The 13,496-nt window shown below is 37.5% G+C and overlaps 1 protein-coding gene across 2 annotated transcripts; it reads right to left on the reverse strand.

Moving 5' to 3' along the window:
• Positions 1-6,054: 6,054 nt before the first annotated feature.
• asb3 (ankyrin repeat and SOCS box containing 3) lies at positions 6,055-12,778 on the reverse strand. 2 transcript variants are annotated; one of them, XM_063003667.1, is made up of 10 exons: positions 12,504-12,778; positions 11,381-11,555; positions 10,719-10,877; positions 10,303-10,358; positions 10,022-10,154; positions 9,678-9,855; positions 8,656-8,862; positions 8,276-8,545; positions 7,912-8,045; positions 6,055-6,326 (listed from the first exon to the last, which is right to left on the reverse strand). In XM_063003667.1, exons 1-10 carry the CDS (start codon positions 12,525-12,527, stop codon positions 6,142-6,144), a joined length of 1,521 nt encoding a protein of 506 aa, XP_062859737.1. In that variant the 5' UTR covers positions 12,528-12,778; the 3' UTR covers positions 6,055-6,141. The 2 variants fall into 2 exon arrangements, with proteins under 2 accessions (XP_062859737.1, XP_062859736.1); XM_063003666.1 differs by having other exon boundaries at positions 10,246-10,358.
• Positions 12,779-13,496: the final 718 nt, after the last annotated feature.

Consider the following 13,496-nt stretch of genomic DNA (forward strand, 5'->3'; position numbering starts at 1 on the left):
ATATTAACTGATGACTTGACTCAGACTCTAGCCTAAAGACTCGTGACTTGACTCGGACTCGTATTTTGTGACTTGTGAACATCTCTGCCGGGTTCAAGCCCTACTACTGGCAGATTGCCACTGTTGGGCCCTTAAGCAAAGCCATTAACCCTCAATTGCTTTGATTGTTCATGTTCACAATTGGCAAAAAGCAAGTAACACTCTGAACAGGTCGCCAGTCCATCACAGATCACACATACACACACACTTTTTAGTGGTTCCAATTAGGTCTGACTGCATGTCTTTGGACTCGTGGGTAAAAACTGGAGCACCCAAAAAAGCCCACAAAGACACAAGAACATGCAAACTCCACACAAATAGGACCCTGGCTGCCCAGCTGAGAAATGAAACACCTGCCCTTCTTGCTGTGAGACAACCCATCCGTCCAACCCATCCAACACATTTGTAATAGTTTCATAATAGTTTAGCTTTTGTGGGATGGCTGGACATTTATCTTTGATTTGCCCAAAGGTCAACTGTAGAGATGTTCACAGGCCATTTTTATTTAACAAAAAATGTGTTAAATTAAAAAATAGCAGCCAATGCTGTGTATGGCCATTGCTTTAAAAATGCAATATTTAACCTCAAAACCATTTTTAAGGAAAGAAAGCAATATACCGTTAAAAAAAAATAAGGATGTCTATGTGGTGGTCAAAACTACAGTGTGTAATAGTGAAACAGCCTGGAAAATGTAGTAAGTTGTGTAACACATTGTAGTAGCCTTGATACGGGTATAGCCCTGATAGTATATTTCAAATCCCTTACAGGGGTGGACAGCTGATTTAAAGACTACTCTACATAACGATACATAATCTTTGCTCTTTATATCCAACAAAAGTGGTCAATTAAAGAAGGGTCCCATGACCTGGGGTTTAAACAATAGTAAATATACAAGTAAATGCTAACAAAAATGTCTGTGAGATTTTTTGGCTGCAGCTCAAAAGCCTGATTGCAAATCAAAGGCATAACTGTTGGAACAAAGCTTACAAGCAGAACAAGGGGACCTTAATGCCCATGATTGCTGATACCTGGCATTCACGGCATCTCCCACAGAGAGGCGGCCTGATTGTCTAGGACAAGGCTGCAAGTTCCTGAGATGCAGCCTCCACTTTGCTCAGTATTCAGAAAGCGAGAGGTGGGAGCTGAAATGGCTTTTCTCTTTGGAGATCTCAAAGCTGTTAAATAAAGCAACGTCAAGCCTTAGACATGTTCTCCCCCTGCTGTTGGCTCAAGGTATTTGATTCTAGCAATGGGTAAGATATTCCTTATTTTCCACAGAAATCATAGAGTGATCAAATAAATTGCAAAAGAATGAAGAGCACTCCTGTCCATTACAGGGCTTTTCCCCCAGACATAGCCAATCATGGACTAGCACTGATGAGATTCAAACCAGAGCTCAGAGGTGTTGGGCTAGCATAAGAGTGCTGCATTATCAGATCACCCAACTACTCAATGGATTAAAGTAAATATAAAGAAAAAATAGAGGATAATTAAACAGAGAACCCTACTGTCAAGTAAAATCAACGATCTGTAACATTTTACCCTGCAAACCTTGTTAAGATATGGCATCATGCACAAAATGACGTAAGGTAGCGAGGTGACAAAAATCAGGTTGACACTTGCAGAAAGCTAAAACTGGCTGGAGCCTTCTGAAATTAACACATTGAAAAGATGTAACAGAAGCTGGGAAAGAGAGTTCATGAGTAAAGACAGGTGCTTTTATCTTGTGAAAAGCCTGGGGAACCTGGAGAAATTCTGTATTAAGCTGTGTAAGTTTTTTTATTAAGTCTCATCAAGCATTATAGGAGAAGACTTTAAGCTGCTATGTTGGAAAAAAAAGAGGTTGTACAAAGTACTAAATACAAATAAGCACTTCATTACTTAAAAGTTACATTTACTTAAAATAAAAACCATTCATATTTGTATTGTGAAATTGGATTAATAAATTTTTTGCACACATTATGTTGTGGATTTATATTGCATAAATGAAAGTGCCATTTTTACCCATCAAAACAAGCCTTCATCACCCAATAATAAAGTGAAAACATAGAGCTTATCTGTGTATAGGGTTGTGTAATCCCAGGCAGGTCAAACTCTGAATATTTAAGACAGTCTCTAGTTTTACCTGTTTTAATAAAAGCATTTACTAGCCATCACCAGTCCATCTTAATAGGGGGTGTGTGACAGAAATATTCTAGTTGGAAAAAAGGAAGGAAAAAAAATACTAATAAAAAACCTGGTGCACACACTGTGGAGTCACTGTTAGTTACCACATTGACCAAAGCTTCATTCATCAAAACTTCCTTCAGATCAACAAAACAGGACAGATAATGTTTGACTCCAAAAAAAGCAGGATTAAGATTAATGTCACACATTGAATTAAAATTCTTGAACGTCTCGCCGCTCAGGTGGCGCAGCGGTAAAACACGCTAGCACACCAGAGCTGAGATTTCGAATACATGGTATCGAATCTCAGCTCTGACAGCCGAATAGGGACTCCTCATGCGAATTGCGACCTCTGCTGCCTGGTTGATGGCGTCTGCACAGAGTCGAGGAATAATGCTGATCAGGGTGTGGCTCTCCGTGCACAAAAGCTGATCAACATATGAATTCACCTCATGCAGGTGAAAAGATGCAGTCGGCTACTGCACACGTGTCGGAGGGGGCGTGTGACAGTCTCGCTCTCCTTAAAAATTGGACGCACTAAAATTGGGCGAAAAAGGGACAAAATGTATTTTAAAAAAAGCAGGATTAAGATTGTCACAAATTGAATTTAAATTCTTAAACATCTCTATATATTGTTTGATATTTGCATTAATATTAAAGCAATTTATAATAAAGCTTATGACAGTATAACCATACCATGTAAAAATACAATCTTATAACACTGGAATTTAGGACATTTATGTCTGCATGGACCAGAAGGCATCTCAGATCATTAGGGTCTGGTCAGCTAGTAGTACCCAAAATAAGAACAACCGCCCATGGTGCTGCTGCAGCTTTTGTCCTACAAAGCCAATTCCAAATAAATTGTGATAGTAAATAAAAACAGACAGACATTTGCAAATATTTTTTATCAGTAACATTTCACCATTTATAAAAATCATTTTTTGATCATTTAACAGACAAATGATAACAAAAAATACAATTATGTCCTTTTCTAGGCAGGTTCATTACAGATCCAGCTGTTCTGAACTTTCTAATGACTCCCCTAACAGTGGGGTAATTAAGAAGTTTAAACTGTAAAGTAATTACTATTAAATATTGTTTTAAACTTTTAATTATTCCCTTAACTGCAAATATCGGCTTTTTCGATATGTAGTTATTGTTCAAAGTCACTGGCTGATTTATTAAAATAAACACACTTTTATATTAAGTGTATATTCTCTAATGACCACTAAAAGTCCTTAAAGCATTAATTAATCCTTACATAACATCTTTAATTATCCTCAATTTATATATATTTATTATACATAGAAAAAGTCCAATGAAGAAATTCAGGGCAACACAAACTCAAGTATACAGGGAATTTAGAACATACAGTCCACATTGTGGATGTTTGTGGTAGGTTGGAAGAAAACTGGACTACACAAAATCATGGGGCTTGGGGAGAACATTCTTGGGGAGAGCAATCCCTCATGTGTGAGGATTCCTGTGTAATATAAATGAAGTTGGCTTGCCTTCCCATGTGACAGTGCCTGCTGTGCTGAAAACAGTCTACCGCTAATGGCCCCTTTCACTGATAAATGGGATAGTGGGTGGCTGATGAATGTCCAGAGAAACAAATGGGCTACCGCCAGTGATTGCATACCTACAATATGCACCAAAAGTCTTATGCAGATATACTGTACTCTCCTGGTCAAATTTGACATTTTGTTTGATAAGTAAAAATGTTAGCGTATTCTCTGCATGGAAGAAATTTAAATATAACGTCGGCAAAATTGTATTTATTCGCTACATTTAACATGTAGAGAGAAAAATAATAAACCATCAAATGCTGCATGCGCCATCACTTTTGCACATGCAGCGTTTTACGTTTTATGAGTTTTCAATATGATAAATTCAGTAAACATGTAATCTGACCAGGGGTGTCCATATATTTTCATAATGCTCCATATGGTAGGTGTACGTAATAAACAGGTTACTGATTGTGTTTCAGCATCGAAAAAACCCGCACATCATGTAAAACTTATACAACAGACAATGTTTTGCAAAACATTTATTTTATTTGTTAGAACATCATGTTTGGTTACATTCATGACAAACCAGGTAATTATTGGTTACACAAGATTCATCAGTTCAAGTGTCTTAATGTCAAACACAGTCATGGACAATTTTGTATCTCCAATTCACCTCACGTGCCAACAGTCTTTGGACATGCAAACTCCACACAGGATTGGACCTGGACCGCTCCACCTGGGAATCAAACCCAGGACCTTCTTGCTGTGAGGCGACAGTGCTACCCACTGAGCTACTGTGCCGCCCTTTTGCAAAAAAAAGGTAAATGACACGGTGTTGTAATTAATACACACATATACACTGGTGAGCCAAAAATTAATGACATCCCCCTAAAATGTGCATGGGAATGCTAACTTCATAACAATTTTGCATGTTACAATAAGGGATAAATTAAATGTAGAGCTGATGGTAGTGCACGTGTTAAATGCAGCAGATATGATCAAACCTGGGTGACTTTGATAAAAGCCAAATCAATACAGCCAGACAACTAAGTTTAAGTATCTCCGAAACAGCAAGAAGTGCAGACAGTGGTCTGGCGACAGGCTGCTGGGCAGCCAAGACTCACTGATGCAAGACAACAGGAATGCTATGGGTCTGGTGCGAAATAATAGAAGAGCTACTGTGGCTCAAAGTGCAGATCGTTTTAACACTGGTGATGAGGTAAATGTGTTAAAACACAATGCATCAAAGACTTCTGTGTATAGGGTTGTATAACCACAGAAAGGTCGAAGTCCAACACCACTGAAAGCACCAACAACAGGCAAGCAGTCATCTGAACTGAACATTGGAGCAATCTACAAAGGTTTGCATCATGTACCCGTGTAAGAGATGGCACCAGGATGTACTCTAGAACAGCGGTCGGCAACCTTTTTTGCACCACGGTCCAGTTTCATATAATATATAATTTCACTGGCCGCAGGTGGTGGGAGTATTTAAAATAAACGTATACGAGCAAAAAACATAACGTGCATAACAATACTACTCACTAATGATGGTAAAACAGTGGGAACCATGAGCTTTTTTCGATGCTGCGAGACGCTCCTAACTAGGGGTGATAGGAGACAATAACACCCAAAGTGTGTTCCTTATGTCCAGTCTACTCCGTAAGTTTGTTTAGGTTGCCATTACTGCAGAAAATCATGCTTCACAAAGATAGGATGTTGGAAATGGAAGCAGTATTTTAATTGCTTTTGTAGCGATCTCTGGATATTCTGCCTTGACTGAAATAGGTATGTGTCAAACGTGCCAAGAGAAACAGACGGATGTTATTAAAGGAAAACATGTTTTTTCTGTGCAGCCTGAGGACCACTGTTCTAGAATGATCCACATCATAACATACAGAGTTTAAAAAAACAGATACCACAGGACTCATTTAGATGTCCTAAGGAGTCCATGTATCAGCAGGTCAGAGCTATTTTAAAAGCACATTTGGAAGGTGGTCCTAATTGTTTGGCTCATTGGTGAAAAGTACTGAATATGAATTAATAGCAAGACATAAAGTACCTATGATGAAACACGACCTCAATGTGGAATGCAATGTTCCACCTAAAATGTAAGAAAATACTGCATGATAAAAATATGACAACAATGAAAAGATACCCTTCCAACCATAATTAGCATTGGAAGAGCGTGCTTCTTGTGCCTGTGTGACCTTGAAGGCAGATAGCAAGAGCAGCTACTGAGAAAGAGAAGGGAGATAATGAGGTAGACCAAAAACACAGAGCAGAGCTGAATTTTAACTCCAGTTCTGTCTAAAAACCTGATACAGAAAAGTGGAACGTTTAAAGAACAAGATGTTTATTTTCAGTAGAAATGCATTGATGTATTAACATATATACAAAAAATACAGTTTTTTTTATTACTTTATTGGTCCTGACTGTCAGCAGCAGAGAAGGCGTAGGCACTAAAGACGTCACTAAACTGGAGGTAATCCTGTAGGAGTGCTGGAACAGGCAGCCTCCGAACAAAGGAGGGTTTAGACAGAGCTTTGCTGCCCACTGCAGCTCTTACTGCTAGTCTACACAGATGAGTCAGAGCTGGAACATTTTCTAAAAGAAAAAAAAAAGAAAAGAGTAATTTCATTATTGCAGGACAGATACAGGGTGTATGAGCTTTTTTACTGCATACAGTTGGGTGCCTAATTACAGAAAAATACTAAATTAATTAGTGAAGAAACATACTGCAGATGCCTAAGGACAGACGTACATTGTAATACAATTAAATAACGCTGTACCACCGTCTGACCCAGATGGATCGAGACAGCAGATTAGAATTTAGATCAGCAGTAAGGTCAGCATAGTTTTTGGTTCTCATCCCCTCATTCCTTACCATATTAAGAAATAAAGCAAGTAGTACACAAGATAACCGTATAGGCCTTAATTGCCAGGGATCGAATGTTGAGATGGGCACTGTTAAAAAAGCACTGCAAATTAATGCCAGGTTATACTGAATTGCCTTTTTTATAATAAAACACTATCTTTTTAATATTTTCTGATATTTGGGAATTTGAGGTCTAATTACAAACAGTATTTTACACTTACACTTGATACCTTTGATCACATATCTAATAAACACGGTAAATACAAAGTTAAATATAACATTAAAAAGGTTTTCTGGTGGTGCAGCAGACTAATCCACTAGAAGTCTAATACGAAGTCTAATAGCCTGCTCTCGACGTGGTGCTGTCCTAACCAGGTGCTCAACAATTGCAAATAACCACATCTGAGAGTTAAGGCTGGATTGGGTACAGCCTTCTTGCTGCTACAACAATGACTGCTTCTGTCTGAATCGAGACACCAGATATACAGAGAAGACAGAGAGAGAAGAGTCGTCTTCCATACATTCCGAAAGACTCCGTAAGAATTACGCAGCTAGCTGATGTAAACATGAAATCACCAGCTTTACAAGAGACAGAGGAGGCAAGTGCTGCACTGTGGCCTTCCTCAGCCAGCGAGTGTCTTGCAGTTTTCAGAGGTCACAATACACAGAGTTCACAGAGAATGTGAGTGTATCCAAACTGGGGAAAAACTGTAACCTCTATAGACTTAATATGGTAACACATCTTAGTACTATTGTTACACGTTAGCCAGTGTCAATTTTATTTAATGCAGTGTGGTGCAAAAACAGAAGCTTAGTAGTATTGACACAATGTTTAGGAGAATTTCATATCATTTGTATTCAAATGCCTTTAAAAATCATTAAAATAATAAGCTTTTTTGATCTGCTAGCATGAACCATTTCATATTTTAAGTTATACACAAACAAGTTTGACTCATTGCATGTATACACAGCGGTTTACCTTAATATAACAATCGTTCACTGTGTAATTCAATGTCGATTCAATGTGAAAATTTTACATAATGGTAGTTGAAGGAAAAGCACCTTTGTTCACACCAACATCTCAGAAATGAGTTTAAAAAATGATACATTTTTTGAAAAAAATTCCAGCTGTCAGTTTAAAGTCAGAAAGTATTCACTTTTTTTTTTATTGCACAGAAGCTCATCACTACTACAATGTTAAATAATAACAATGCTGTATATAGACCAGTATAAAACATGTTGTGTATTTCTTTAATTTCAATTCAACCATCAAGTTATGATGGGTGAAATGCAGCTCTTTTTAATAAGCTTTACCAAAGTGCTTCTGTGGAGTCCAAGTTCCCTCTGCTTGTCGACGAGAAAGAATTTGAAGCAGTGTAGATGGCAAAGTCTTCCAATTAATAAACTCCAGCAAGAAATGTAGTGCCTTGGTCTCAGCCTCTTCTAGCCTGAATATATAAGTATAATACACCACACAGGAAAGAACAAGGGTGAAGATGAGATGCAAAAAAAATCTCAAATCACTTGACTATTAAAGCTGCTTTTAACAGCCTGCATCATGCTAATTTTCCCAATATTCTTACATTCCGGTTTATGTAACATAATGCAAATTTAAAACTATTGATTAAAATACATTACTGTAGAAAAAATGGTTGAGATGAGGCCTTACTGCCCTTACATTTTCTCCTGAATGAGTAGCAAGGGGTCTAGACCTGCTTTCAGCAGCAGTGGGAGCCAAAATAAAGCACTAGTCACTTTATCCAGTGCTGCCTGCACCAGCCCCTCCAACTCCAGGCCTTTAGGCAGACCAGCATGTTGCAAAATCAGTGGCAGGTGCTCACGTACGTGGCTCTGTAATGCCAACGTGTATGAGGACAGACTGACACGAGCACCTTTAGCCAGCAGCATCTGAGTGATCTCTCGACTTTGGTGGAAATCACCATTCAAACTGAGACATAAAAAGACAAAGACTTAGCTTACAATAAAACACAACAGTACATAACGTAATACAATAAATGTGTATTTAAAATGTGTATGTTAATAGTTTAGTGAACATACCTCCAGGAGTTATACCACAAAGCCATATCCAAAGGGCAGCTGTATCCGAACTGCTTGCAGCTCTGAGCATCTGGACTATAGCCCGCTTTCAGCAGAGGATGAAGGCTGTCCGCTTGGCCACTGAGCACTGCGAGATACACTGGACTGACCTTACCCTCTCCCTGGTCACACTCTCTGTCCGTCACGGGAATCAATTTCTCTAAAATACTAAAGGAGATTTACAAGCACCAAGAACACAGATTACTATATAGTATTAAAAAATCAGCAATGCTAATCCTTGTTAGGAACAGGGATATTTTTTTAGTTAGCACTTCTGTTTTTCACTACAGCTTAGACGGTTTGTTTTTGTGTTGTTTATTGTTGACATGTTTTTAAAGCTTGTTTTGTTCAGTAATAATATACACATAATGACCTCAAAAGAGCTTCAAGCTTGAGCAGTAAATTCTCCAGGTCTGTTATCCAGCTAGGTATCGACTTTCAGACATTATTTACTTCAAACTGTCAGGTTAACAAGCCCATTGTGGTAATCTTACCGAGGAGTTGTGGCTGCTATATTTGGCGACGCAAGCCATGTTTATGTCATTTGTATTTTAGACTCCATGGTTTTACTGATTAACAACCAATGTTTAGAATAAGTAGTATATTATATAATTACACACAACAGATTTCAACAGACAACACCTGGTTCATGGGAAGTTAAAATTCTGCCTCCATCACTATTTGTGAGGAGTTTGGCATGTTCTGTTCTTGTCTGCATGCATTGGTTTCTTCAAGGTACTCTGGATATGCATATATACATATAAACTGCAGGACACAGTTAAAGCATGTATTGTATATGATTGGGAAAATGTATTTTTTTTTCCTTTTCTTCTGGAGAGTTAAAAACCATTAACATTCGCAGACCTGTGAAGTTACTTGGCACTCCGTCAAGGCTAAATTGTGCCAAACCGTTTGTTGTGTTTGTGTCACCGGAGGTGCCAACTGTCTAAACACTGAAAATGTGTCTCGATTGGGCAGTTTACCTGATGCGACTGAACTGGGCTGCAGCATGGATGGGAAGCTGCCATTGGTCTGCATTGCAGTAAAGGTTTGGGTCAGCTTTATGTGCTAGAAGAAGCTCCACACAAGATAAATGGCCCTCTTGAGCAGCAATGAGTAGTGGTGTGGCCAGGTCCTTGGCCTGGCAATTCACATTTGCACCTGCAGAATTTACAAATACACAACAGTTCCATTTGCACTACTTAAAACTCTTTGTTAAATTTGAGATTATACTTTACAGCCCACTGATGAGTTGTAGGGCTTGTGGCACTAAAAAGAACTCAATGCAACTAGTGCAGCAAAGTCAGTTGTAAATAAGCAATGTCACCTGCTTTTGCAAGGATCTCTAGACACTGGTGACGTCCGTACTGTGCAGCAACAAACAATGGTGTGATACCATAGTCATCAACAGCCTCAAGAGAGCACACTGTTACCAAGAATTTCACAATCTCTGTGTGGCCCTGAAAGGTAAAAAATATACACACAGAAATTTCACTCTGCTTTAAATCAGCAGATTTTTTTTTTTACAATAGAACTTAATTGTTTAAGGACCTTGTAAACAGCCTGATGAAGACAAGACCAGCCTGAAACAGAATGTATTTCATTAACCTTTGCTCCTTTACTGACCAGCAGTTTCACAACATCTTTATGCCCACCATCTACAGCTTTAAAAATAAAGAAGAAAAAAATCACAGACATTAAACTAGCAGACATACACTATATGACTTAGAGTGTGTAAATAATGACTAGTGTAGTGGACATCATATTTTAAAACCACAGGCATTACTACAGTGTTTTCCCTCTGCCTTCACAGTTATATTAGCCTCCATTCTTCTAAACAAGATTTTGGAGTATGTCACTGACAATTTGCACCCATTCAGTTAAACAGAAAAACAGAAATTCTGATGTTTAGCTCTATGCTTAAAGATCATCATAAACCTTAGGACATCTGGATTAGTATTTCAAGTTGGAGGCATAGATACTACATTACTGACATATATCGAAATGCCATTACTAACTCTTACCTGCAAAAAGTGGGCTCGAAAGATCGTTGGACATCTTGTTCAGATCTGCACCAGCCCTTATGAGATGCTTTACTACAAGAAGGTGGCCGTTCTTTGCAGCAAAATACAGTGGCGTTTCAGAGTTGTGAGTCAGTGAGTTTACATAATCATCACAGCTGACTGGAGAGTTTAAAGAGGATTATGGAAGAAGAGAAGGTTAAAAATATTATTCAACACTACTATCATGTTACAATGATGTATATATCCAGTTATTTAATAATGGTAAAGAAAAAATATAAACAACTGACATACAAATGACACATAAGTAAGGTTAATAAAGCATCTTTCTAAAACATTGTTTTGAAGTGAAGTTTGCTAATTCTTTATCCCAAAATGATCTTTTGTGAGGCAAATAAAAAGATTATTTATTTATCTCCCTGAAAACAGTGTTTACAACACCTACACTCGAATCTCTTCAAACACAGACACTGCAGTTGGGATGGACAACTTGACATTTTTACAGTATATGTATTTCCATTTTAAATCTAATTATAATATTGCCTAACCATTCAACTTAGGGCAGGAAAGGTCCAGTATTAGTTCAACACTGATTAAATTCAATCTGCTAACATTGGGGTCTTTATTGTACTGTAGCTAAAATAAACAGTTTGTTATAAACTGACCAGCAGCAGCAAGCAGAAGTCTCACACACTGTGCAGATCCAGAGGCAGCAGCTTCATGCAAAGCATTCCAGCCCCGGTTGTCTTTCACATCCACTGAGTACCCTTTCTTCAAGAGTCTCTGCAGCTGTCTGCTGTCTCCTCTTCTGACTGCAAGAGCTACAGCTGAGCAAGTATCCTGAAAATGGAGCCAAGAGAAAGTAAATACCAATATATCATCGTCCTGGATATATTTTGCACCCAGTCTTTTCCGGTGGAACCGGACCCACTGCGAGCCTTTTTTTTTTTTCAAATATGCCAAAGACACCACAAGTGTTAACTAAATTTGCTAAAATAGTTTTTTTCTTCTCTGTACTGGATGTACCTTTATTTTGCTTTAAAATCAACAAAACATTGGTCATTGGTGTCCAAACTTATGCACAAAACTAAACTGAAAACATAGATTACAAATAACAAAGTACTATTTTAATGTCATACTCTTTTTTTCCTTGATTACAAGAATATTGGTGTTTTGTTTTTTTTAAATAACATATCAATAAATTAACAATAAATTATTAATAGGACATTTTTAACATTTATATTAAAGTAAGTGGAAATTTAGAGATTAAATTACAGGATTCCAGCACACAGCACCATTTGTCCTGCCGCTGTGTGATCACATTCTTTTTTAAATGCAGAAAAAAAAAAGAAATATACTGGTTGCATTTAAACATATTTAAATATCAGTGAATACAGCATAAAATCTATAACAATATTAAAACTTTTTTTTCATTTATTTTTTATAATCGTTTTATTCATGAAAACAATATAACCACACCTTGGAAAGGTCACCAATTCAAAAGGCAACACAATAACAACAGCAATAACAACAAAACAACAAACATAATAATAATAAATAACAAATAAAGCTATTATTATTATCATTATTATCACTACTACTATATTCACAGCATATTAACAGTAGTATATTAATTTTGTATTAATATTATAATAATTACAAATATATAACTAAATCATCATCAATTAATTAATGACTTAAATGGTTTAAATAGTGAATGTTGCTGTTTTTTCTAGCTAGAGTAAAATATGAGATGTGAGAAATGTGAGTTTTAAGACCCATTCCTACCTGGTAGCACTCGGTAAAGTTCATCTCTGTTTTCCTCTCAGGTAAAATGCGTAAATTAATTTAAAAAAAATTAATAGCACAGAAGCTACAATTTAAAAACAAATAATTCTAGAATCCGGAATGTGAGCATCTCGAATGACAAGCTGTATTACTGTGTTTAGCCAGGCTAAGTGATGCTAGCAGAGTGAACAGTCTTATAGTAGCTCACCTGACAACTACATTAACAAACCAGGCTAACTTTACCTACAGATACTGATGATACGTTTAGCTAGCGGCTACAACTCATTCCATGTAAACACATGTACAGTTCCATAATGAGCAACTGAGTAACACAAGTTCCTTCGTTTTATTTGTAAAATATAGATTAGTTTAATATACATTTAGTCAGGTAACCCGTTCACATTTATCTTGGGTTTATTGGATAACACTCACAGCTAGGTACTTAAAAATAGTACGCTAAATATACCACAATTCTTCAATGTTTTTAAACGAGTGACCGTATAACGTCAAAACAGCTATTTCAAAATAAAAGTCCGCCTGCGTGCTTCAGGTTTTATCGTCGTGAAAGTCATGTCAGTTCTTCAGTACTTATACAAACATATAGCGCAGCTCTTCTAAATAAACTGAAAATGAACCCTGTTTTGCCCATTACTGTTACAGTACGAAACATTTACCTTGTTCGCAAAAAGGATACAGGTTCATTTCGCGTCAATTATCATTTACATTTTACAATTTCGGCATTTAGTAGACGCCTTTATCCAAAGCGACTTACAGTACTGTGATAGTGTACAGTCTGAGCAATTAAGGGTTAAGGGCCTTGCTCAAGGGCCCAGTAGCAGCAACCTGGCAGTGGTGGGGCTTGAACCAGCAACCTACTGATTACTAGTCCAGTACCATAATCACCAGGCTACAACTTGCAATTAAGGGTTAAGGGCCTTCCTTGCCTTGCTCAAGGGCCCAGTAGCAGCAACCTGGCAGTGGTGGGGCTTGAAC

Source organism: Trichomycterus rosablanca, chromosome 10, assembly GCF_030014385.1.
Source record: "Trichomycterus rosablanca isolate fTriRos1 chromosome 10, fTriRos1.hap1, whole genome shotgun sequence".
NCBI lineage: Eukaryota > Metazoa > Chordata > Actinopteri > Siluriformes > Trichomycteridae > Trichomycterus > Trichomycterus rosablanca.

Excerpts from the sequence above, each read along its gene's own strand:
- asb3 (XM_063003666.1), bottom strand. The coding sequence starts at position 12,527 with ATGAACTTTACCGAGTGCTACCAG. Across the intron at positions 10,878-11,380 it reads ACTTCTGCTTGCTGCTGCTG|TCAGCTGTGATGATTATGTA; the intron begins GTCAGTTTATAA and ends TAAACTCTCCAG. Across the intron at positions 10,155-10,245 it reads TTCATCAGGCTGTTTACAAG|GGCCACACAGAGATTGTGAA; the intron begins GTCCTTAAACAA and ends TTTACCTTTCAG.